Source organism: Podarcis filfolensis (assembly GCF_964270895.1).
Source record: "Podarcis filfolensis genome assembly, chromosome: 12".
NCBI classification, from domain to species: domain Eukaryota; kingdom Metazoa; phylum Chordata; class Lepidosauria; order Squamata; family Lacertidae; genus Podarcis; species Podarcis filfolensis.
Genome location: NC_139614.1, coordinates 35,190,947 through 35,217,786, shown reverse-complemented (window position 1 = coordinate 35,217,786; position 26,840 = coordinate 35,190,947). Strand labels below are relative to the sequence as shown.

The 26,840-nt window shown below is 41.6% G+C and overlaps 1 protein-coding gene and 1 long non-coding RNA gene across 19 annotated transcripts; one reads left to right on the top strand and one right to left on the bottom strand.

Annotated features, from left to right (window-relative positions):
- Nucleotides 1-57: 57 nt before the first annotated feature.
- On the top strand, nucleotides 58-25,064 carry NSUN6 (NOP2/Sun RNA methyltransferase 6). 18 transcript variants are annotated; one of them, XM_083579884.1, is made up of 14 exons: nucleotides 58-182; nucleotides 955-1,046; nucleotides 2,009-2,286; nucleotides 5,063-5,172; nucleotides 6,547-6,702; nucleotides 7,543-7,622; nucleotides 8,294-8,406; nucleotides 9,111-9,264; nucleotides 10,116-10,197; nucleotides 13,788-13,907; nucleotides 17,743-17,887; nucleotides 18,511-18,659; nucleotides 21,616-21,741; nucleotides 24,397-25,064. In XM_083579884.1, the coding sequence occupies exons 4-14, from the start codon at nucleotides 5,098-5,100 to the stop codon at nucleotides 24,601-24,603; spliced, it is 1,407 nt and encodes a 468-aa protein (XP_083436010.1). In that variant the 5' UTR covers nucleotides 58-182; nucleotides 955-1,046; nucleotides 2,009-2,286; nucleotides 5,063-5,097; the 3' UTR covers nucleotides 24,604-25,064. The 18 variants fall into 18 exon arrangements, with proteins under 18 accessions (XP_083436010.1, XP_083436009.1, XP_083436013.1 ...); XM_083579882.1 differs by lacking the exon at nucleotides 58-182 and adding an exon at nucleotides 200-461; XM_083579883.1 differs by lacking the exon at nucleotides 2,009-2,286.
- Nucleotides 1,126-2,009, bottom strand: LOC310746386. Its single transcript, XR_014540695.1, has 2 exons — nucleotides 1,353-2,009; nucleotides 1,126-1,316 (listed from the first exon to the last, which is right to left on the bottom strand). It is a non-coding gene; the product is annotated as an uncharacterized lncRNA (long non-coding RNA).
- Nucleotides 25,065-26,840: the final 1,776 nt, after the last annotated feature.

Genomic DNA, 26,840 nt, shown 5'->3' with positions numbered 1-26,840 from the left:
TGAGGGGCGCGAGAGCCGAGCCTTTTCTGTTGGCATTGGTTCAACCAGGCGCCGGAAGTGACTAGTATCGTTGCGGTCTTGCGCCGCTTCCCTTTGGACGAGGAAGGGGCAGGGCGGGGCCGCGAGAGTGACGTCATCCTCCGCTCCGGACGTGAGGGAGGCGTTGTTTTCCCACGCCCGTGGTGAATAGTTTTTCTCTTTCAGAAGGTTCCTGACAGGGACAGCCGGTTTTTTCCACACGGAGTTAGATTTTTATATATGGACTGATACGAATATCGCGCCCCGTGGCTTAAAGTCGATTTTCACTTCTGACTTCCGTTGCAGATTGTTAGAGGAGTATCACCATAGAAATGCGAAGATACTCGCATGGGGAATAGTGGCGGTCAAAGGCTATTTTCATTATTATTTTTTAAAGTTCGGACTGTAATCTGCTGAGTCTCCACGAGGGCTCAGTTGTGCAAGTAAACTCCCCTGCCCACGCCACGCCCAACTCAGCACTTTGAAGTCAACATATTTGATTATGTAGAAAAGGTGTAGGTAGCCATGTAGAAGCTCCTGAAGCCACAGTAGTAATAAGGTTTAATAGAGTCTGCTAGGTCCTAATAATTGGCATCCTGCGGAGGAAGACATTTGAACTTTTATAGTGTAATTTGCTCCTAAGTACACATGTAGACAATAATCAATCTGCAATTAGAGAATTATGGGATAACCAGCCTTATATAACTAACATGGTTAAGTTTAATTAATGCATGAAGGGATTAATGCCATAGAGTAAGCTGCCCTGCCAAGTTTAGCTAGGTCACTCCCTCTCACCTTGGGTGGGGGGTAATCAATGCCTTTGTTTGCCTTCTGTCTACCAGAGAAACTTAGTGTGTGAAGAGGCTAAGGTAGTTGCTACATCTTAGCTGCATGGCTCTTACAAACCATTGTTGTGTTCCTGTACCAATAATTTAGGAAAATTCACCACTGTAACTGAGGCAAGTTGTACTGCCTGTGTTTTCTGACTGATGTATGGAAATCACATGAACCTGACCTTTGGAGAGTTTGTAAGTAAACCATTCGTAAATGTGTAGATTTTTCTATGCTGAGGGAAAAGGGAAACGTTGGAAGGAACTCACAAGGGCATATTTTAAATGGGTTTATTTCAACGCTTTACTTTGCTGCATGCTTTGTGATTTTAAATCTCATCAAAGAGCACTTGGCCTCAAACTTGGATCTTAGCATTCAGGAAGTTTCTTTTTAACCTATTTTTCCTTGCCAACCATTTAAGAATGACCCCAGAAAGCTTATAGTAGAAGGGAAATGTGATTATTTCTCTCTTCACCAAGTATTAATAGAATCAGGATGATTACAGAGGCATCAACAAGTGTAATAACTATATAGATTATCAGTATTGTTGACAACACAAGTTTATGCATGTTTATTTGCAAGTAAATCCCACTGTGTTCAGTGGGTTTTACTCCCAAGTAAATGTGCATGGGATTGTGGCATAGGGCCATTACCCTGGGATTCATCTTCTCTGGCAATCACTCGTAGCTGCGTTAGATTGTCTTCCATGAACACGGTCTTAACACTCACCCTGTAAGTGATTGTGGAGGCCAATTCTGGATCCACATGTACTTCCACAGTGGGGACATAGGTTTCTTGGGAGTTGATCACGGTGACGGTTTGCCAAACATGCCTTCCTCTTAACATGTTTCTCTCTTTCATCCTGAGTTTGAGCATCTTCAAAGCTCATGACACATTTGGTAAAGGCTGTTCTCCAATTGGAGCGCTCGCAGGCCAGTGATTCCCAATTGTCGGTGTTTATAAAACATTTTTAAAGATTTGCCTTGAGAGAGTCTTTAAACCTCTTTTGTTGACCACCAGCATTACGCTTTCAATTTTTAAGTTCAGAATAGAGTAGTTGCTTTGGAAAACAATAATCAGGCATCCAAACATGACCAGTCCCACAAAGTTGATGTTGCAGAATCATTGCTTTGACACTGGTGATCTTTGCTTCTTCCAGTACACTGGCATTAGTTCGACTGTCTTCCGAAGCGATATGTAACATTTTTCGAAGACACTGTTGATGGAATCTTTTGAGGCGTTGGAGATGGCATTTATATGTGGTTCATGTTTCACAAGCATACAGTAAGGTGTAGCACAGTGGCTTTGTAAACAAGCATTTTGCTTTCCCTGTGAATGTGCCGGTGCTGAAACACACTGCAGAAAGCTGCACTTGCAGAGCTCAGGCGAGGCTGGATTTCGGCATCATTCGGCCCTTGTGGAAAGATAACTGCCCAGGTAGGAGAAGTGATTGGCTCTTTCCAACATTACACAATTGAGTTGGATTTGTGGCGCTGCAGAGGGTTTTTTTGTGCTTGTTGGTGCAGTACTTTGGTTTTTTGGATGTTGAGCGATAGGCCAAACCTTTCGTAAGCTTCTGCGAAGATATTTAGGATGGCTTGAAGGTCATCCTCTCAGTGTGCACACACGTTGTCCTCAGCATATTGAATCTCTTATGTTAGAAGTTATGGTAGCTTTACTCTTTGCTTTCAGCCTACTCAGATTAAAGAGCTTTCCATTGGTTAGATTTGATTTCTACTCCAGTGGAGAGTTTCCTTTCAACAAAGTGTAGGATCATGGTGATGAAAATAAGAGTTGGGGCAATAACACAACCTATGCCTGATCCCACTGAATGAATCACTTTGAGAGCCATCGTTATTTGCAATTGTTGCTGTCATTTTATCATGGAGGAGCTGAAGGATGTTCACAATTTAGCTGGGCAGCTGATTTTCAAGAGGGCAGTCCACAGGGCATTGCGATTTACAGTGTCAAAGGCCTTTGTCATGTTAATAAATGCCATATACAGAAAAATAAAGTGAGATGAGCGCCCCAGAATTGGTCACGACTGGACGTAATGGTCAGGGGTCCCTTTACTTTTTTACCTTTAGTAGCTATTATGAGCTTCTTGGTTATTTTGGTTTTTGAATGTTTAGGTCTGGAGAGAAGGCAGAAATATGCTGCAACTATGTTGATAATACATGCTCAGCCCAGGTGGAGTGAGTGGAGCTGGAAAACAGTGAGCGGAGCTAGAAAACACACTATCAAAAAAACCCCCATAAAAATGGCACAGATCCACATTTCCTGCAAAATCTGTAGCCCTCCAGATGTTGACTATAACTCTTCTAAGCTTTGACCATTGACTAAAATGGTTGTTGATGATATAAGTCGACTACAACCTCTCAGGAGCCACCGGCAGGCTTTCCACCCCACCTAACAATGCAGCTTCCTGGATAGGTCATTGGCAGGGGGCACACAGCCCTCCTGTGACAAAGGCTCAAGTCCATCCTGGGAGGAAATGATAAGCAGCGGGGGGGGGGGGGGGGCGCACCACGTGTTGCAGCACATTTCTGCATTCAATAGGGCTCTGAGCATATGCAGAGTGCATGCCCCTGGCAGCAAAATAACCACTGGCCTCCCTTCTAGAGATCTTCACATGAGCATTTCAAACCGGACATGAATTCTAATCCGCTGCTATTTTGTGCCTCGAGGGGCATCTCTGTGTGGTCGGCTTGTTGGCCGGTCTTCGATGCGATTCGTACACCCGCAAATTGTGATCTGGGGTGGGGAGTTGAAATGAAAAGCACCCCTCTTTTGCGGGCACTGAAGGTTTCATTATTTTTGCGGGGGGGGGACTCCCAACCCCGCAATAGTTACAAGTCTTTGGCTACTGCCTCCCTCGTCCCCCCCCCCCCGCCTGGTAACCACATTCTCCCCCGTGGGCGCCCACGTTCTGGAGCGAAAGCTTCATTACCCTGAACGGAGCTTACTCCCGAGGAACCCTAAAGAACTGCAGTTTCGTGCTCTGGGGAGGGGGGCCCTCTCCAAGTAGAAGGAGGGAGGGAGGCGGGGCTGGGCTAGGACGGGGCGGCATTTCCTATCGCCTCCCCGGATAAGGGCAGGAGGGAGGCCGAAGGCAGCGACTGGGCGCGGCATTGCTCGGGCGCTGGGGTAGGCAAAGGGGCGCGGGAGGACGACAGCAATGAGGGCCCCCGGGGTGGCGGACCCCGGTGCCTCAGCCCCAGCCCGGGGAGAAGAGAGGAAGCCACGTCCCGGTGTTCAATCCCCGCCGGGGTCGCTCTCGGAGCCCGGCAGCAGGTGGCGCCCCATCCGAGGCAGCCGCGACGGAGGCGGGCTCTGCTTTTCGGCTCCTGAGGGGAAAAGGGAGCCCTTTGCAAATGGCCTCCCTCGAGGACACCCCTTTTAAAACGGGTGGAAAGAGGTGTGAGGCGAAGTAGACACGGGACCGAATTTAACATGTACTCCAAAGCCCCCCCCTCCCCGTTTCAAATCGGATTATAATGTCGCCACGCCTGTTTTGCACCGACTAGAGGCGAATTAGGGGCTCAAATTTGCGTGAAGCAAACCGAGCAGCGGCATTTCCCAGTAAAGTGCAGGGTGTCTAGGCGTTTTGGGTAATGCCATGTGAACACGGGTGAAAAATCCAGCAATTTAAATCCAGCGAGTGCGCTACAGTAAATGGAAATGTGGACGCAGCCGAAAAAGTTCGCGATTAGTAACTGCTCACTTCTGGACGAGCCTGCCCCCCCCCCGAGTATTTCCATGCCAATCCAAGAGGGAAAAAGATGAATGCAATGATAAGATTATTGGCAGGCCATTTTTGAAAAGGGGCTTGGAATCTTGGCCTTGTTCCTCATGCTTCCTTCACACTAACTGTTGTACAGGACCGTTTAGCTTATTTAGTGCCACTCATTCTCATAGAATATTAAATTATTGCTTCAATAATCATTACATTACATAATTTATGATACAACCAGATGCAACGTATAGCAGACAAAATGCAGCTTATTACTGCTATAAACCATCATTCACTTTGGGAATGGCACTGTTTGGCTGAATGTTAAAGCTGGTGAATTGACGATGTCAGCTTATGCCTTGCCTTCATTTTTTTTCATATTCTATGACAATGAAGGAGAAAAAGATTATAAAAGAAGCTTTTTAATCTGAATTTGTTTGGTTTTGAATTATTCATGTGAAAATGATTTTCTTTCTCCAGATGTGTTCCAAAAATAATAGGAGACAGTAAAGACTATGTCTGTTTTCCCCAAAATCTCATTGAGGGCAAAGGTTGAAGAGTACCTGAGGGCTACGTTTAAAAACGATGAGGTAAATACCATAAAGCGAGTCCAAGGAAGGAGATGTTTGGAAGAGGTACACAAGTGTGTGTGTGATGGCTGCTGTCAGGAATACTTATAGTTCCAGCTAAGGTAGCTGCTCAGATGAGATCTGTCATTTATTTATTTTTTTAAATTTAATGAGGCACACTTTCTCTCTTATTTTGGTATGTCTGAGTTAAAAGATTTGGGGTGGATTCCTGACCCCCGCCACTGTTTGACGGAGCTAAACAGAGCCACTGATGGAGCCCTGTTGCACATGCCAGCTAGAATGCAATGTGGGTAGAGGCAGCAGGTGGATTACCGTGATGACAGTTGGGCTGGTTTGGTATCCAGTAGATCCTAGGTCAGCTCAGGCCCTCCCTGGAATTCCCCATTTGAGTACTGTCCACTGGCAGAGATTCTGTTGGTGGCACTTACATTTTCCTTCACATTTTGTGGACAGAAGGGAGAGAGCATCCCACTCTGCAGGCAGAGACTGGCAGGGCTGAGTGGAGGTATACTACTGCCGAATCCACCCTCCCAGTCCAGCACAAAGGGAAGTTTGGTTAATCTTTTTGGCAAAAGAAAATATTCACAATAAATGCTTTTTTAAATTATTCATCCCATCCACAGAAGATCGCGGTGGGTAACAATCTTAACAAAATAGATTTTTTGAACAAAACTGAAGATAATCATGCTTGCTTATTCCCAGCCCTTAAATTCTTCCCCATTTAGGCTGTTGCTCATCAGTTGGTTAAGACTGTGTATTTTAATTTATAGCTAATTCTCCACGGATTTACTTTTATCTTAGTACGCACGTTTAGGATGGCTGTCTTACCCTAATGCAGCCTGTAAGAGGTATCGTGCTTAATTTTTGTTAAGCAGTACGTGAACAAGTCAAGTGTCCTCCTAGGCTTGCATACCCTTTCCTCTTCCAACATGACAGAGGGGAGGAGTTTGGAGGCTTTTGCTTCTGCTTTTGGTTAACCACAGATTGTCATGTCATCCATACATACCAACAAATTGTGATTAACACTAATTCTGGTTGGTTCTAAGCAAGCAAACTTCAAACCATGGTTTCTGAAGCTTGCTTAGTTAAACCAACTGTATTTAATGTTAACCACAGTAACCATAGTTAAAAGTGGAAATTTCTGAACTTCTACCACTTTGAGAGGATAAGGGGGGCAGAATGTATACACCTGGGAAGAGGCTAGACTTACTCACACCTATCTAAACCATAGTTTAGTGTGATTCTATCCAATCCTGATAAACCGTGGCTTAACTGGCTTGTGCCTTGAGTTTGAATCAACAATTCTGTACTCCTGGGATTATAGTATGAGCCACAATTTTTGCTGATCTACTGTATTTTCTTCTCTTTTTTAAGCTCCTATCTGCTTTGGGTGCAGTGGAAGCCGAACGGAAATATGAATCTCTCTTAAATAATTTATCCCATCCACCAGCTTTCACAACTGTTCGAGTGAACACCCACCTGGCATCTGTGGAAGATGTAAGAGGTCTGCTTTCTGAAGAGATCCACAAGGTCTGTGTAGTGTCTCCTTACTACTTGTCTTGCCATCAGTTAATTCACTAAAAGTGGTGCAACTTAGATTCACATTAGTAGATCTGTGTAGCAGGACATTATGAAATGCTGTAATATTTTTTCCTGCCTAGGAAGATCCATGGGCCCCCTGTCCTGTAAATAAGTAGCTTGATTGTTTGGAATTTAGAGGCAGCTCATGCATGGCAAGAGCAGGGTCACATTAGTATGGAGCCCATGCTAAAGCTTTTCTTGCCATGCCAGCTTTTAATGAGCAGGGAGCTTTTCATGCAGGGAAGCAGCAAATTAAGGGGGGGAAATGCAAACATGATTTCCTTCACGTTCAGTCTGCGGGTTTTTCTTTTTCTCTGTGTTTAATTTGGATCTGTGCCAGTTTCTAAGTGCACCCATGAACGAAGATGCAAGGCAGCACGCTTTTTCTGTAGTCACTAATAATAATAGAAATGCATGGGTTGGTCATACCTGTATAAGGAAGAGTAACTAAAAACAACAACTCTGTATTTTTTAATTCTGAAATAAAGTCCATCACTGCTGTAACTATCTTGATTCATTAGCACTATGGCTATATTAAAGAGTCCATAATGTATTGTGACCTTAAACATTTCCGTCTAATGGAAATATTAGTGTAATTTTTTTAAAAACAAACAAAACTGTTTTAAATTGTTTAACTTGCCCTGAAACAACATGATGAAGGATGGTAAGAAACCTAGTAAGTAAATAATGACAATAAATAATGTCAATGAATAAAATGGCTATAAAACACTCAGGTCCTTTTCATTAACCAAAACTAAGAAATATACTTTTTTCTTCTTCCATATGTAGCAGTACACAAGTCTTACTGTTCCAGTTCTTCGGCATCCAAAACTTCCTGACATCTTACTTATTCCTGTTATTGGGCCCAGGTCTGTGTATTTTAGAATTTTAATGTTAATGGAGTTTATCTGTATTTCATCTTCTGATGGGTCATAGACTGATTTGGAGCATGAAAACATATGTGCTAGAGCAAATATTTAGAACTGGCATATTGGTCATTGTAAAATTGATAATGTTTTGCAGCAGAAGCCTAACCATGGGCTCATCCACATTTACCTTTTGCCCCTCCTTCTCTAGGCACAGGTCCATGCTTTAAAACTCCTACATCCAAGCACTGCCACTTTCCCCAGGAAAACCCACTCCATAACACTGAATCAGAACAAGCAGTGATTTGGGTATTGCCGTTTGCTCTGATTCAGCGGGCTGGGTTTTTTGGGGTTTTTTTTTGTTATAGTGCTTGGACACGGAGCTTTGAAGCATGGACCTGTGCCGCAAAAGGAAGTCGCGATGAGCCCCATGTTTGCTCGGAGGTAAATTACATCAAATTCATTGGTGTGTCTTCCTGAAAAGTGGAGTTAGGATTTCAGCCTTCCTTGCAATGCAATCCAGCTTGGTCAACTAACTCTACGGCTGCAGCAGGTACTGCAGCTCGCCAAAAAGGTGGATAGTAGTGGTATTAGAAAGGCAGCAGAGAACAGCAGATGTCAATTATAATTGTGCCGATTGGTTTTTCTTAACTCTCTCCTTCCCCTGCCCCCAGCAGAAAGGAGGTACAAAAGTTGACAAATGAAGTTATTGTTGGTGCACAGTGTGGGAATGCGGTGCTTCGAGGAGCACACGTCTATGCTCCAGGAATCATATCTGCTTCAAAATGTATGTAGTAACACCCCCCTTCACGCTTCCTTATCTTGTAAGACTGATGGAAAATAATACTTTGTAGTTGATAGCAGCTACCCTTTTTAAGTGTTAATATCTCTTCAAATATCCAATACTAGACTGTTTAGAACTGTAGTTTGTGAATGTAAGATTGAATGCAAGTTGCAGCCATTGTCTTACTTCCCTACCATCCTTTGTTCTGAAATTCTGTTAAAAGGATTCTGTAAAAGAGTAGGTGCTACTACTAAATTGGCAGATTTGCACTGTAAGAGAGTCATGTTCCAGTTGAGGAAGTTTATAAGTTATGTAATCAGTATTTAAAGAATTTGTTAAGAAATGCATTTCCTAACAAACTTGATTATCCTGTCCTATGGTTTTGGTAAGAAAGGACAAAATCAGGAAACCAGACATTTACCACTGCATCTATTTCATTCCCTGCCTCAGACTCTGTGGTCCCTAAGCTTTAGTAACTTGAGTATTAACTATTCTTCCTTGTAGATTAGATGCTTTAAAAAGTTACAGAAGAAGTTGCCAAGTATGCATGCGGAATAGCCATTACTGAAGTTGTTCCAGAGCTACTCTTGACCTGAACAGATTCTTGTAAATAGTCGGGGCTCAAGTATGTGGCCTACTTGAAGTCCCTAGTGAGTTCTTGTGCCAAATAAAATATTATTTGAAATGTTCTCCCTTTCTTTCCTTAGTCATGAAAGCTGGAGATACTGTTTCAGTATACTCTGATATTGAAGGGAAGTGTAAAAGAGGGGCCAAAGAATTTCTCGGAAGCAAAGTTTTCATCGGAAATGGGATTTCTGAACTGAGCCGAAATGAAATCTTTAATTCTACTGGCCCAGTGAAGTAAGTCAGAAATTGTAATAAAGTTTGAGAATAATATGTATGTGTTATACTTTCTGGATGTCCCATGACCATATTATAAAGTACCATAGAATGGGTAAAAAGATTGAGGACTGTGCACTCCACACTGGAAACTGCATGGGGTTGAGTATCATCTCCCAGCCATCACCTTCTAGGGCAGTGGTTCTCAAAGTTTTTTTCTCTGGGCCACACTTTCAGAATAAAAATTTGCTCACGCCACTGAATTTTTTATTGATAAGAAATACATTGGGAATCAAGAAGAAACAAGTCCTAGTAGTGCTCAGTTTCTAACAGAACACAGCTACTGCTCAGTTGGTAGAGCATGAGACACTTAATCATGGATTCATGGATTCAAGTCATGGATTCAAGGCCCACCTTGGGCAAAAAGCTTCCTGCATTGCAGGGAGTTGGGCTAGTGACCTTTGTGGTCCCTTCCAACTCTACAATTCTCTTTAACATCCACATGAAGCCGCTGAGTGGTGTCAGCACTGCACCGAACCCGGAAATACCAGAACGGGTTACTTCTGGGTTTCAGTGCTCACGCAGAAGCGCTAAATCATGCTTTGCGCATGCACAGAAGCGTTGCATTGTGACCCGCGCGTGCGCAGACGTGGCGCTGGGGGTTGCAACCCAAGGTTCCACTGTATATCTTGCAAATTTTCAATTTTCCCTTCTTAGTTGTGTTTATGAAAGTCAGATCAGAATCTGTTTAAGTACTGGCCAATATTATGTTGAAGTGTTGGATCTTTTATTAAAAGATTATTAGTATAATACAGTTTTAGAAATTCAGATCGGGATTTTTTTTTCTTACCGGTGTGCATTGTGCCTTTCAGAGGGATGGGAATAAAAATGACAGAACCAATTTACCTTAGTCCTTCATTTGACAAAATGTTATCGAGTTATCTGTTTCTGCAGGTAAGTCATATTAAAAATAACACTAGCTTTCTGAATTCTGAGGTCACAACCCTTTCTATTGCATTCTAACCCCATTGAACACAGTTGGACTTCACATCTAAGCAAATAAGTTATTTGGGGGGGAATTCAATTAAAATAGCTCTGTAAGTATTTTATATCTGACATGCTAGGCGTGGACTGTTTTCACTGTGCTGTGAAATGAAATGTTACCTAATTCTGTTTTTTTTTTTTGCCTTTGGCAAGATATCAATAAATGATATGGACAGCTTCATCTATAGTTCAGTTTAGACGTAATAGGGTGATAGTGGACTTCAGTGGGTCTGAACAAGAGGTGATCCAAAACTTCTTTTGAGAAGTGCGTTGGCTTTGAAATGGCTTAGAGAGAACAAAAGTTTTACAAAAATCGTACTTCCCTCACATTTTATGCCACTAACGCATGATCCAGGTGGTGGTGATTGTGCTGTCAGCCAATGGGTCCTAATAGCATTGTGTTGACAGTCCCAGCTCCTGCTAGGTGAAGTTTTCTTCCATGCTTCCTCTCAGCAAATACCAAAGGGGGGGGGGTCAGGAAGCATTGGTTCCTGCTCCCACCCTTTCTGTTTTAGCCTCACTTTTGCATCTGCTAGGGAAGAATTTGAATTTGCATTGAAGAAAAATGGTGCCTGTCCGCAGTGTGGAGCATGATTGATGCCTCTGGCAAGTTGTCCCCCACCTCCCATTTCACAGGTTGTGAACAAAGTGACAAAGTTTGGAGGGCATTTCATTTCAACATAAGCCTTGAATCCAGTCCCTGAGCTGACACACAACTCTGCAGATCTATGTTGTTTCATCTTGTTGATCTAAAGTGGTCAGTGCATCCAAAGCAGAAGTCTTTATTTATATATTGTTTCCAATAAGGAAAGCTCTGCAATAAGAAACCTTGGTTTGATTTTGTTACATTTCCCAAGAAATGCCTGTGTGTGTGTGTAGGTGCCGTCGATTGAATTTGCATTTTGTTTTGTTTGAAGACAAATTTAACCTGTCATTAAACAAGAAATCACCTTCTGTTTTGTCTATCATTGCACTTTGTGGCTGCAGATTTCCACCACCCATATTTCCAGTGTTATTTCAACTATAGAACATAAACCAGTGTTTCACTCCTCCTCCAAAACATTTGTTGACTTTTCTCCCGTATTGGAAGCAAAAGCATGTTAGCTTGCTCTGCTGCAGCTTTGCACTACTTCTTAACTAGAAGATTTAAGGGACACATGTATGCTCATCACTTGTAGCATTCGGTGAGAAGTTGAATGTATATGAATAAGTGATCACAGATGACCATCTCAGACAGAGTTTTATACCTTCTGGTCAAATCATACACAATACACATAATTTGGCTGAAAGTGTCATCAAATCATCTCGTACCAGCCCCCTGTGTATCCTATTTTCCATGCTTCACCAATTGATTTATAATGCAAGAACACTTCAGCATGTACATGTAAGCTCATGTAGCTGAGAAACAGATACTGCCTGATTACTGAGAGTGTGGAAAAAATATATTGATGAACACTGTGTTGTTAATGTTGTGTACCATTAAGCCAATATTATTGATTAATGTTTTCACCATGTATGTTATTAGGTAATATGTGTTTTTGCCTGTAGGCACCAGCAGTTTCTTCTGTATATATGTTTTAATGGACAATTAATGCAATTATTTGTGTTTATATATGTGACTTAGCTGTGTATATATAACAGTCAGTCTTTAAATATGTAATATATAATCTATTGGCTGTGCAATCCTGTGCATTTCTACTTGGAAGTATAACTTGCTTGGGCTTACTCCCAGGTAAACACGTATTGTCTTGATGTTTTTGAAGGGATGACACAAGTAGGTTGTGTGTGTAAAAACGCGATTTGCAGTAAAGCGAAGTGCATTTAAAAAGTAAATGGTCCAAATCTGTAGGACAATTTGGGATACAAATGTAAACACACAATTAATGTAAAATTAGACACGTTTTGTTATCTTATACATTTGGTGACTTGGTGACTTACTTTGCCCTTGCCCCAGAGGAAGTGCTTTGCTGCAGCTTGTACCGGGGTTGAAGCCCCATTTTGTGTGTCCTCACTTCTATGCCATGGGAAGTGAAACCTTCAAGCATCTTGTCACATACTTGGGGGACTGGGCTGCTAGAAGTATAGAGTCTTACACTGCAGTTCAGCTGTGCACTGTGCTGCTCCTATGGACTCTTTAGATCCAGGCATTCATAGGCACTGAGCACTGTCATTGGTTGGTAGCTGCATACATGTGTCTCTCTCCTGTTCAAGGGCTCTAAATAAACCTTGCCCTTTGCACATGTTCGGTAGGGTGGGCAGAAGTATATCCCATTAAGCAGAAACCTTTTAAGTTCTGTTTTTGACATTTATCTAGGAGATACAATGAAGTAGTGAGACATAATACATACTTTTAAATAAATCTTAACACAGTGCAAGTTTACAAGTTTGCTAGAGTTTTCCCCAAACACAAGAATCAAAACACTTTGTTTTGGAATTGAAGATTTTTAAATACGTTCCACAAGCCTCCCTGGGTCATTCCACGCCAAATCACCTGGTGCCATGTGCTCTCACGTCTCAGATTTTGTTCAAAATTTTTTCATGTGTAGATAACTATGAGATAACCTCAAATTAATTTAAATTAAATCAAAACAGCATCATTGACCATATAACATGGGAAACAAAATAGCTATGCAGAAGTGTTTTACACAATAAAATGAACAAGGGTTCCAAGACATATTTTGTTTTTATTAAATAATTAATAAAACTTAATTTTTAAAATACGTTATAACCACAAATACACCCTTCTTATTTTTAAAACATAGCAAGTTCATGCTTAGCCCATTCTACAAAAAAAGTATGATGCATGTGTTGGTTGTGGATTATGTGCTATGGCTTATCAAACCTACCAAGGTAGGAAATGACTAACATTCACTTTGGTCAGTGTCCCTTTTCTGTGGCACTTAATACCATTTTTATACCTTATTTTGAAAGAGACCAAAGTTAGTTTGATTTTGATACCAAAATAAGCCCAATTGGTTGAAAAATAAGCGGAACAAGAGGTTTTTTTTCTAAACTGACGCAGAAATTGCATTAGCCTAAATCATGCGAAAATCGAAATTTTTCTCCTGCGCCCAATTTTGGACCATAAAATCTTTAAAAATTAATTTGAGGTTATCTTGTAAGTATGTACACATAAAAGATTTTGAACAAAATCCGAGATGTAAGAGCACGGTTGAGTATTAAAATCAGGTGATTTAGCGTGGAATGACCCCCCTAGTAAGTGTTTAGGATCCCTGCCTCAATCCGTTTGGTTGATTACAATGTATTGGGTTCTAAGAAATACCATTTTCTGTCAAAATAGGTATTCCTTTCTCATGTTTATAGTTGCTACAATCAATCATGCTGTGAATGTTTTGAACACTGCTTACAGAATTAGAACACACACACGCACAATTTTGCCTTTTAGTGGAGGAAACAAACAATAGAATTAGTTTTAAGTAAGATATTCCTGTGTTGGTCATCATTGAAGCAAATCTAGTTTTTTTCTCTTCCATTACTAGAATTTGCCCTCTTCAGTTGTGAGTTATGTTTTAAATCCTCAGCCAGGACAGAGAATTTTGGACATGTGTGCTGCTCCCGGGGGGAAAACAACCCATCTTGCAACATTAATGTGTGATGAGGTAAGTGAAGTCACTGAGCATTTTCTGTCTCAGTGAGGAAAGTTTGACCTGTGCTTCATTAGCATGGCTTGTTTCACTCGTTTGCTGAGATCCACAGATAACTCAAAGTAGCACACCATTAATATTTGAACACGCTGCTGATTTACTGGCTGATTTTTGCAGCATAGCAGAATTGCTGAACCAAAGATAAATCTTTCTGGCTTACCTATCACAACATATTTCGAACAAATAGATTTCCTTTCGGTGGACATGTGATAGATTGAAAAAAAATAAGTAGAAAAGTCTTGCAAGAACTAATACAAATTAATTTGGGCTATTTTTAGTGCAGAAGCTTGGTTTTAAAAATTCATTTAAACTTCAGTACTTTTCATTGTGTAAAAACAAAGTGATTCAAATGAGAGTACTGAGTAACCAAACTGTCAACATGACACTTTGGCCCACCATTTTCAATAAGATCAAATAATGAGTTAATTATGAGTGCTTTAGGATCTGCTATATTCTGTGACTTTTGAGTTATTAAATTGCATGGAGTAGTTTAACATCTTGTGCCTTTTGGAAATTGGCAGGAGCTAATCTAAAGGGACAATTTCTGCTTGTAAAGAGAAGGGACTTTAGATCTCTTAGAGGCACCCGTCTTTCCTAACTTGGGGAGCACAGAACCTCTTCCCTTCATTCTCTTTCAATTTCCCCCATCTCCAGTCATCTCTCTTTGCTTCTGACAGTTGGGCCACCCCTTTTCATACTTTCTCATTGGTATTCAGGATTTATTTGTTTCATTTTAAAGAAATGTATACACTGCTCTTTAGTCATACACTCTCAGGGCATCTGAGAGGACTGAGGAACTTCTCAGAAGACTATATTGTTTCTCTGAGCAGAATTGGCCTATCTAGCCTGATTGACAAAGGTCATCACACATCCCTAGAGACTAAGGAGGAGGTGAGGCTCCTATAGTTGCATCATTTACTGCATAATGCTGGGCGAGCATTCTCTTCAATATCCAGGATTTACACTTTTCCACAAACTAGAACATACTTTGGAGATTCACAGACAGCACAGCTGGAGTTGGCCCATGCTGAGGAGACCCCTGTATTCCGTTTTTTGTGCCCAGGGAACCTGGGGCAGCATCCTACTTTATCAGTCAGCAGATGAAGAGCAGCTCTTTTTGTGCGCCCATTCAAAGTGAAATGCCCCGATATTTCAGACAGCCTTTTGCCCAGACATAGGGAAGGTATCCCAATGGTCCACAGCTCCATTTCCATTTTACATCTGCAGATGTGGCAGTGGGTGTACTAGACCAGGCACGTCCAACTTCCAAGAGACTGCGATCTACTCCCACTATTAAAAAAACTGGAAGTGATCTACCCATTGAATTGACCAGAGGCTTCATCAAAGTTGTTGAGATTTTTTGGGGGAGGATTGACCAGAGTTGTTGAGGTTTTGGGGGTGAGGATGAGCCAATGTTGTTGAGGTTTTTTCTTTGGTGGGGGGAGGGGCCATCAGGATCCCACGAACGACCAGGATCAACCAAGGAAACCCAGGAATCGGCTGGTAGCCAGCCGGTTGGACATGCCTGAACTAGACTGATGTCTTGCCTTTGTAGTGGATTGGTTGACAGCCATCAAATTGGAGCTTAATCCAGACAAAACTAAGCTGCTGTCAGTGGGTGGTTCCCTGAACCGGATGGGTGGGACATGGCCTCTAAGATTGCTACATCCTGGCACACTCACTATGGGCCTGCTCATCAAACCATCAAATAAAATAGATGTGCTAGCTTGAGGTGCAAGGAAACAGGGTTCAAGGAGCGGAGCTGTCCCCTAGTGCAGCAGTCAGAAAGCTTGCTTTCTGCATTTTTACCATTTGTGCTCTGACTTTTGGCTTCTTATGGGGTCCCAAAGAAGCCTTCTTGACATAGTTGTATCATGCTCACTGAAGTGTTCAGCTTTTCGGTATTCAATAAATTAAGAATCTGAGCAGGAAATATGGAAGTCCATATTGCATTTTTGCAGAATTTTGCATGGCTGCATGTTAAATTAGTGTATAGTGGTACCTCAGGTTAAGTACTTAATTTGTTCCGGAGGTCCGTTCTTAACCTGAAACTGTTCTTAACCTGAAGCACCACTTTAGCTAATGGGGCCTCCTGTTGCCACCGCGCCGCCGGAGCACAATTTCTGTTCTCACCCTGAAGCAAAATTCTTAACCTGAGGTACTATTTCTGGGTTAGCGGAGTCTGTAACCTGAAGCGTATGTAACCTGGAGCGTATGTAACCCGAGGTACCACTGTATTTTTGCATGCCATTCAGCTCTAGTAGTCTACTAAAATGCTTATATTTTGGCTGGAGGAAACATAGGGCAAAGCGTACTAAGTACATAGAAAATTTACGAGACATTTTATCTTGCAAGAAATTGTTTGAGTAAGTTTTAGTATGTATGAAACAAAAAGTACCCCTTTGAGAAATTTGGAATAAGGTGGTATGCATTTAGATGAATCATATTTCAACTGAAAAGGGATTGTATATAAAATGTCAAGTAGGTTGGGAAGTTCAAGTGGGCTGTAGCATGATGTGCTTCCAGTTGTGACCTGTGCATTCTTTAGCAGGGAAACTTTGTTACAGCCAGCCATGTGTTGTGTACAGAGGAGCCATGCAATTTGTGATATGTGACAGCCTCCTTGACATAATCATATTTTGCTTACTGAACTGTTCAGTTTTTCATTATGGAGAAATTGCTAGCATGAGGTACAGCCTGGAAGTTTTAAAGAAACAACCATTTTCATACTGGAAAGTGTTTATGTGTGGTGGTGTTTGTTTCCATCAATTTGATTTAGTTTTAATGGACACATGTTTGCTAAGTCAGCGTGTCCCATGAACATTTTAGTTAGCAGTTTGTACTATTTAAAATATACCTTAAGAGGCTGTTATAAAAAACAAAACAAAAGCAACAACTGCAAGATTTAAGCAATTGGAAGAGGCTGGAGCTGACTACATTATACAATGTTCTCCTGGAATATGCCATTCCTGTACAAAGAAGTCTTTATGTGTAATGTGCAGATTGAATGGTAACTGCTTGGTCAAGCAGAGCAGTTGTTAAAGAAAGAATGAGAAACCTGTGGCCCTCTAGATGTTACTGGACTACACCATCTCCCATGCCAGTGGGGGCTGATAGGAGTTGGCAGGGCAACAGCTGACTGCTTCAGTTGGTGGAATTGGCATTACTGCAGGTGCCACATAATACCCATTGGGCTTTTGCAAGAACCCTTTGGAACTCCCTGCCTATTGATATCAAGCAGGCACTTTCACTGTACAGTGGTACCTCAGGTTAAGTACTTAATTCATTCCGGAGGTCCGTTCTTAACCTGAAACTGTTCTTAACCTGAAGCACCACTTTAGCTAATGGGGCCTCCTGCTGCTGCCGCATCACCGGAGCACGATTTCTGTTCTCAACCTGAAGCAAAATTCTTAACCTGAGGTACTATTTCTGGGTTAGCGGAGTCTGTAACCTGAAGCGTATGTAACCTGAAGCGTATGTAACCCAAGGTACCACTGTACTCTTTTCAGTGCCTGCTAAAAACATTCCTCTTTAGACAAGCCCACTCAGATGCTTAGAAAGTTGAGGTGATTTTAATCTGTTTTATAGTATTTTAACTTTTGTATATTTCAAAGTATAGTCGTGAAGTTTTTCCTCAGTTTACTGTTTTAACTTTTTGTAAACTGCTTTGAGGGTTTTTCGTTTTCCTTTTTCCTTTTTTTCCCTTTTTTACAATTGAGTGGTATATAGGAGTTTATGAAACAAATAAGTAATAAATTCCTACCCTTTTGATTTCCAACATGTTTTTCAGGGAGAAGTAATTGCCCTGGACAAGATTGCAGAAAAAGTAAAAAAGATAAAGCAAAATGCTGCGTTACTGAAGTTGAATTGCATTAAAGCATTTTGTTATGATGGTACTAAGGCACTTGCCATTGGCAAAGGAGAGGATGGGCAAGGTAATATTATTTTTCATTTTGGTGTTCTTGTTGTAGCTGTGTTTTCTGAGGAGGATCAGGATTTTTATGGTAATCCTTAAGACCCTGTTGTGACTAGGAGTACTATTGCTTTAGTGTAATTTGGATGTTGATTAATATTGACTTGCCATTTTATCCAGATCCTTTAAACCTCAAAAACGCTATATAATTTATAAATGGCTGGTAATTGGGGGCATCTTTCATAAGTGCAAGTGAGGTAGCAGTTGGCAGGTCAGGTTTCTTTTTGATGGTTCTCAGCACACAAATTCAGTCTTCATTCAACATCAGCAATACAAATTTGAGGAAACTGTCATGTGCAGCAACAGAATGTGACTCAGATCTTTCAGTCAGAAAGTAGGAGGGAAAGGACATTTTGCTTTCTATATCCAAACATAATGGTGATTTATCAGCAGTTATAAAGACTTTGAAACCAAGGCCAGTATGACTGTATTTGCAGCTTATACCAATTTAGCTGTGTTAAGCTGACGTCAAGCTCATGCTATTTAAATAAATTCTTTTGTGACATTTCCCCAAACAATAGCAAAGTTAAGTATGCAACATAAATTGGCTATAGTTTTTTTAACTGATCATGTTCCTCTTTGCAGAAGGACCTCCATTTTTACCAGAATCATTTGACAGAATACTTCTCGATGCTCCCTGTAGTGGCATGGGGCAGAGACCAAATATGGTGTATTCCTGGTCTTTAAAGGAAGTGACTTCTTACCAGCCCTTGCAGCGCAAGCTCTTTAGAGTGGTATGTATTTTGCCATAAAAACTACAAAAGAATAAGTAACCTGACCATTGGGTCATCATTTCAAACACATTCTTGCTTTTAAGCAGTGCTTCATTGAGAATTCTTACATGCATTACTGGTTCCTCATTAGGGCTGGCAATATCTGGTTTCAGCATCACAATATATCACTAGCTAAATCTGATGATATCTCAATATATCATGATATATATCTGCAGCGGTGGAGGGCCTTGCTGGGCCCTCCCCGCAGTGGCAGAGGGTGCGCTATGTTTCCTCACAGCAGCCGAGTGCCTTGAGGAGGCTCCCTGCGGTGGTAGAGGGACTTAAAATCTAAGGAAGAAGTAGATTTAATAAAAATATTAAATAATCTTCCATATAATATATATAATAACCTCCATATAATATATTTAATATATTTTCAACTAATTTAAGAGTTCAAGTGATTAACTAGTCAAGTTGCATCTGCTTCCCCACCCAGAGGTTTGGGTGGAATCTATGCACGCATAAGCCCCACTGAGTTCAACTAAACTAACTTCTACTTTCCTGGGAGTAAGCTTAATTGAATTCAGTAGGGCTTGCTTGTGAGTAGACCCGCAGTTGCTTGCACTGCTTGTTGAAAAACACCCTCCCCATCATTCTCACACAGTACCCAACCTTCCATTTCAGCATAAGGAAGCCAGCTAAATTTTCTCTCCTCCATCCCCCTTCCACAGAAGGCCTCCCACCAAAAGCCCTCATCCCACAATCTCTCCCTTTTTTAATATGGAGAAAAGCTCTTTAGGGGGAACCACCAACACAAACACCACCAGAAAATAAAACAAAAATTTCCTCTCTTTTTTTCACCAGTGGGGGTGAGTGTGAGGGAAGAAAGAAGTGTTTTCCAGTTCTTTGTTTACTTTGGGGCTGGATCTTTGGTTGTCTAGCCGTGGGGGGTTTCTCCTGGATTGTTAGGAGGCTCTGCGTAAGCTGCGTAGCTGAGCTCTAAGTAGAAAGATACTGGTGAAGCTTTATGGTTAGGAGGAAGGAGGGAGAGAGCAAACAAAGCAAGAGACAAGGTGCCTGTAAAGTATGTGTTCATCTGAGCTACCTCCTGGGAAGCTGTCAAGTCTCCACCTTTTGTTCACCGGTATATTGCCTTGTTGAGACACTTTCCAAGACGTTATTTCAATACAGGTATTCAACAATACGGCGATTTGTTGCACAGCCCTACTCCTCATTCGAAGCACCTCAAAAGCTTCCTCTGCTTTGTCTTTATATACTGGATTAAAATAAAAGCTTCCATCCATTGCATAATCTTAGTCTGCAATCCTGGCTTCCCTTCATCAAGTTTCTCCAAGGAACTCCAGCTTACCAGCCAGCCCCAGTCCCTTCCATGTACTTAAATCTTGTGTTGAAACCCATTCTGTGGTTTTTGTGGTTTTAAATGACAGCTTCTTAATTTATCTTTTAAATTCAATCCAGTTCCTTGGAGGTGGGAATGGGAGTGATTCATAGTTCTGTAGAGTTCTACAATAAATTATTGGGGTTGCCTGCATATCTGCGGGGTATGATCCCTCTGCAAAAAAAAAGGAAAAGGAATTGACCCGTTAGCTCACAGCCTTGTCTTATTAGTACAAGGGAGGCAAGGGAAGTGCACACGGTTACACTGTAGAAGTTGGCACTTGGTCATCCTTTTTTGAGCACACCCAGTTCATGGCACATGCAAAAGTTCAGCTGGTTGGGGTTGTGCTGAGCTCCATTGTTCTCAAACCAATAGCAACATTGGAATAGATGTGTAACAAGGCTAAATCAAGCTCCCTATCTAAAAAAAAATCTACACATTGTTGTTATCCTGGCGGCAGAGCCTATGGTGATGTGGAGGCAAACCACACAGAAAGGCCAATCAACTCTAAAGCTGGAAGACAATATCTTTTGAACATAAATAGATCTAGTTAAATTTAGCACAGGCTAAATTTACCTTTGTTGGTAAAGATTCAGTTGATAAGAGATGTCTTTTCTAACCCTTTCCCTTTCAAAATAAAAAGGGTAGTACATAATTTCTTCAGTATAGTCAGAGATGTTTGAGAATTCCTAGGGCGTAGTTTACCTATCTGTTTGGCTTGCTAGTCTGCCCCATCTGTAGGGCTTGGACATGATATTACTTAAATGTGCATAGAATAGTCCCCCACCCTCAAACATCAAACAGAATGACACCATTAAGAAAATTTCAAATCCACTGAAAGTGTAACCCTGGCTACCGAAATCCATCTCAGATACTAAGCTCTTGTATTGACAGAAGTAAGGAGGGTTCATTTCTGTCAAATTGACAAAGTGAGTGAATCTAGTGGGAAGATGGCTTTGTGCCCTATTTGCCTTGTCCCAAGACATCTTTAATATCACTGCTGTGCTCAGATGGAGGTTGGGAACATCAACAATCATGATTTATTCAGCTGTGTTCCCTTGTGTATTGGAATCTGCTGAGCCAAAAAGAAGGGAAGTTTCAGTCGTGTCCTAGAACCCTTCAAATGTTTGTTTAAACAAGGCCAGCTTTTGTATATGCATTCCACTTTTCCTAAAAGAGAGGCAACTTTGGAAGTGTTTGTTTACCTTCTGATAATATCTGCTAAAATATATTGTGTCTTTGCGGGACTGAAAACATCAAAGGTGTAAGATCTTAATTGTTAGATTTTTATCAACCGTGTGTACTGGCCACATAGATTGACCCTTGCTTGTTAACTTGCCACTCTAGGCTAGTTGCCTATAATATTCGTCTGCAGGATACAGGGGAGGCAGTGCAGCGGAGGACAGTACACACTGGTACACACACAAGGCTCACAACACAAAGGCAGCTTGAAACATCATCATGAGAAGTTGTCCTTGGTCCTTTTAAAATAAATATGGACTGTGTAATTCTGCATTCTAAAAGTAAGTTTGCTTGAGAAATGCTGGTATCCTAAAAATGAGGGTATTGTTTCCTTAGGCAGTGCAGCTGCTGAAGCCAGGGGGCATCCTGGTATACAGTACTTGCACAATTACGCTTTCTGAAAATGAGGAGCAAGTTGCCTGGGCATTGGAGACCTTCCCATGCCTTCAGCTTCAGTCACAGGTAAGAACATGTTGTTGTTGTTTTTTAAAAATTGCGTCTTTCTCACTAGGACATGACATTACATGCTTGCTGACAGTTAAAAACAACAACCCTGTCTTTTACTTGCTGCCACTCTGAGCTCTGCTCAGCTTCCTATGCTCACTCTGCTGTGGCTACTTCGGCAGCACATAGACTGAAATTGGAATGATACAGAGAAGATTAGCATGGCCCCTGCAAAAGGATGACACAGAAATTAACGAAGCATTCCATATTCTGAAACACCTCAATGCGCCCAAATACACACACTCCACCCAGAACATGCACAGCATCCTCAGCGGGTGGGGGGAGCCCCAAAACTTTGGCATTCTTGTACTCAGGATAGCTCAGTCGGTAGAGAACACACAACTCAGGGTTGTGGATTTGAGCATCACATTGGGCAAAAGATTCCTGCATTGCAGGAGGTTGGACTAGATGACACTCGTTGTCCCTTCCAACTGTGCAGTTCTATGATTATTTTATACTTTTAGGTTTCCCCACCTCCCTGACATGCACACAAAACCAGCCATTGCTTCCCAAAGCTTCCAGTTCATCAGACAGGGAAGCAGAGACTTGATTGGAGACCTCTCCCCAAACCTTAGCCTTCCATGCCTTCTTAAGAATGGTCATTGCCTGTCCCCATTTCTGTCCCAGTGCTCATGCTAAAAGTGATTTCTAAGATCCCGCCAACAGTTAAGAGGTCTTTCCCCAGTGAGGTAGCTTCCCTGATCGTTGTGCAAGCTGCACCTCAAGTGCTTTACACCTGCTGGTACAGAATCATCGAGTCCTATGAGCTGGCAGAGGTTGCCAAGAAGGCCAGAACCCGCAGCACCATGTGGCCTGCTCAACATTTTTCTGTCTCTGAGCATTTGTTTCCCCCTTACAAAGGGCACAGGGAGGAGGAGCAGATGGACACAGAATACGCCTGCATTGACTTATCTGAGTCTGGGCACTCTGCTGATCCTGCAGGGAGAGAGGGCTGGGGAAACATCTGTGTGGATGAGCTTCTATGACTCTGTTGCCCTTCCCTGTGCAGGGTTCAGCAGGCTGTGCCAGTGCTTTATGAGTTGGCAGCTGTTTGGGAATCATTAACTAATGTGAACGTTAGTATCTAATACATTTGTAATACATGCCTACCAAAACACTGCATCAGATATGACACAAAACTCTGAAAAGTTGTGTATTCAGAAGGCATCAGATAATTGTGTGACTTTGAGTTTAATTAGTTGCACTTCGCTTCTCCCAGACCTTCACTAACAGTGGCTAAAGGGATTAGGTTTTAATCTTGCAGGATTAAATGGCTGAGACAGCCTCTAATTTGATAGTGGGTTTTGTGTATTTTTTGTAATCATGCTTGTCTTATTGCATGTCTACAGAAAATGCTGATGCACTGTTATGGTTGTTTGTTACATTTGAAATTCCAGGGCATAACGTATTAAAGTGATTCAATGCCATCCTTCAATGTAAAGACCAGAAGAAGCACTTGATGAACTGAACTGTTTTGTATGAGGCTTTCTTTGGTTAAACCTTTAACAGCATTAAGTGTCTTACTACATTTCTCTGAGGAAGGAGACATGTAAAAGACGCACACATAAATCAGGGTTTCCATTTACAAGGTCCCTAAATCTGTTATATATATGATCTGCTTGATTATGCAAAAATCTGCTATTTTTGTATGTATCTCATTGGCACCATGTGCTGGAGCCAGAAAAAGACTCTCATAGGCTGCCCCCCCCCACTCATTCCTTGTAAGTATTTTACAAAGAAGCATCCTTCCTTGAACACAAAGCTAAAGGGGGAGCTCTCTCTCTCTCTCTAGTACCCAGGGACTTAGACTCCTCCCAGCAATAGACAGTGGCAGGGAAAGATCACAGTGGCAGGGAAAGATCACAGGCCTTTGGTCTGTTGGAGCTTGATGCTAGAGCCCTGAGGTCCTGCTGCTGACCATTCTCAAGGATCTTCCATCCTTCCTGGCCACCCTGCAAGGTTTTTGGGGTGTACAAGTATATTAAGTGAAGCTCCACCCACTGTTAACAGTGCAATCCTATACAGGTCTATTCAGAAGTGAGGCCCACTGAATTCAGTGAGACTTATTCCCACTTAAGTATGCGTATGATTGCAGCTTGAGTCTCAACATGTTCTTGTCAGTAGTATCAGGATTTACTTGCCCTCGGGTCCTGGGAAAGCCCACCCCTTTTGAGTAGCAAAATAGTGTGATTATCTCAATATTTTCAGTACTGTAACACCTGCGCATCCATGTTCAGCCTTCCATCACTGATTTGCTGACACAACATGGCAACTCAAGCATAAATTAGATTGCATATGATGTTCATTTTTAAAAAAGTGGTGTTTTGTTAGTGTAAATTTCATCGGTGTTAACTGATAATGAGCAAATTATTTTCGGTGTTATTCTGCTGCCTCCTTAGTCTGCGCCTTTCTACAAATATATTTCCTTCCGGAGGAATGTAGCAAGGCAAACTCCAGGACAGTTTAGATTGCAGTAAAAGTACTCCAAGGATGTGCCTACGGTGGTAGATTTAGAGGCACTGACCCTTGTGAATACTGGCTTTCATTTTTGGGTAAATAAATAATGAACTGCAGAGCAATTAAGCCCATTTGTTTTATTTTCCTCTCTAAAAGGAGCCCCATATTGGAGGAGAAGGCATGATGGGAGCTGGGCTGTCACCTGAGCAGTTGAAAAAGCTGCAGAGGTTTGATCCATCTGAAGCAGTTTTGCAGGGAATGGATTTTAATTCACTGCAAGAATTCAGATACGAAGATTTGATAAGCATGGCAAATAAGGACTGCATAGGATTTTTTATTGCAAAATTTATAAAAGTACTGTGAAAATCATGGCTTTAGAAGTTGACATAAAAAGCACCCTTTCTGTTAACATTTGGAGCATTCTGAACTGTACCTTCATGCTGCTGCAATGTTGCCAAGCCAACGGACTGACGACACAGTTGCCATAGCAGCAGCAAAATCTGCCAGCTGTTTCCTTTGGGAGAGATCCACAGGTTGGAGAAACAAGTCTGAGGGAAGGGGCAGCTTCAATTTGTAAAGCTCCATTTGGTTTTATATTAGCAGTAGGTCACTGATTCTAGAAACATGCTTGTTTTTCAGTTTGTCTAAAAGATTTATTTATTTTTTTAGAAAAAAGCTGCAATTATGTACAGTAGAAAATCTGCTTTCAAAGTATTTTATCATTAATTAAATACACTGTCACATGTTGTAAAATCTTATCCGAACTCTCAAATTGCTGTTTTTGAAAAACAATTTTATATTATTAAATGGCATTTCTTACAAAACAGTATTAATCTTTTAAGTGATATTGTACATCTTGGTGCTTTAAATTATTAATCCATGTCTTCTAAGCAGATATCTTTCAAGGCCTAATCCTATTTTCCTTGTATCTTGACTTTCTAGCAGCATTCTAACATTTTGTTTCCGGAGAATGCAGATTTGTGAACTCCAAGATCAGCTGTCCCATATTTTATTCTGAGACTGATGTAAAGAAATACTATTAAGCTAACAGACCAAAAATTCCTTCAAGCATCACCATCATCTTTGGCCCTAGAAGGAGTGGCAACTCAGAATCTTAGCATTCACATTGCTTTTTATATTGTCTCATTTTTATTTTTATTTTAAATAGCCTTTGCATCCTAGAAATGCTTCTATTGTAATATGTTTGTGATTTATAGATTTGGGTATTCTACTGCATTTCAGGAACCAACAAGTGGATACTCAATTCCAGCAGTAATTAATTTTTTTTTAAATTATATACCACTTACTAGAACAAATGCCACCAAGCAGTTTAGAAAGATGTAATATATATGTGGTTAATGTGTATAACTGGCCAGTGTACAGATGCACCAGGCATCAGGGAGAATGTGCACATAATTCATCCATGAAGAGGGAATAGTGCACATTTTACAGGCAATATGCATAATCTCCAGAGGAACCTGGGAAATGCACATATATCTACAGAATCCTGTACATCCTCTGGTCATTATGTATAATCTCCAAGAGTCACTGGGAGGGGGGATATATCTGACCTTTGTTTTGTACGTTCTGCAGGCAGCAAGCACATTCTCTGGTCAGTATGCATAGTCCTATCTCCTGTTTGCAAGAGTGCAATCCATCTCCTCTGCCCTTCTGTTGGTCCACTGACTAATCATGGCCCACAACAGATCCTCCTATTGATCAGCTGATTAGCAGCAGGAAGAAGGGATCCATCTTTAAAAAATAACTTCTTTTGCATTCCAGCCCTTTACACCACTCTCAGCTGTTCCCCAGTCAGCTTAGCAGCACAACAGGGATAGTAGGGGAAGCTTTAAACCTTCCCACCACCTTCCCCAATTTTGATGGAAATTGCCCCCTGTCCAATGCTGCTATTAAGCTTAGGAAGAAACAGCATTGGGGCAGTCATCATAGGAATCACAGGGTGTCATGGGCCAGGAGTCAGCTTCACCTGCTGAACAGCAGAAGGGGAAGAAGGCAGAGTGGCTCCACCTGCAGCTGATCAGGAGGAGAAGGCCCTGATGAGAACCAGCTGGCTTTCAGCCTTCTTAAGCAGTTCCCAGCAGCAGTCAGATGCTGGTAACGTTTGTAGTTCCTGGGCCTAACTTCCTGCTCCCTGCTCATCTTGATCCTTGGCCACCTGCTCATCAGATTCTTTGGTGCCTGGACTATCTGACCACGTGGATTGCTGTTTGCCCAACCCTAGGACTGGACCTGACTTTGGCTGCCGACTCTGCCTCCAGGTAAGTACACCTCAGAGACCCTTTGAGTTGGCTGGTTTCCCACTGCGCTGTGCTCTGCATGTTTTTGCTCAGCAACAAGACTATGAGATGGGAGGGAAGTTTTAGCTTGCTGAGGAAAATCACCATCAAATAGAAAGCCTGACTGAATCAATTTGGTGCTAGTTTTCTATACCATAAACAAGTTTCACTGAAAGCAATGGAATGAAACTTAGTAATTGAGTTTTGTACTGCAGCGTGGGACTGAAATATCTAGATCTTCCCCCGCTTTATGTACACATAAAAAAGTAGCCTGGAACATTGTGTCCTGGCATGTAGATACAG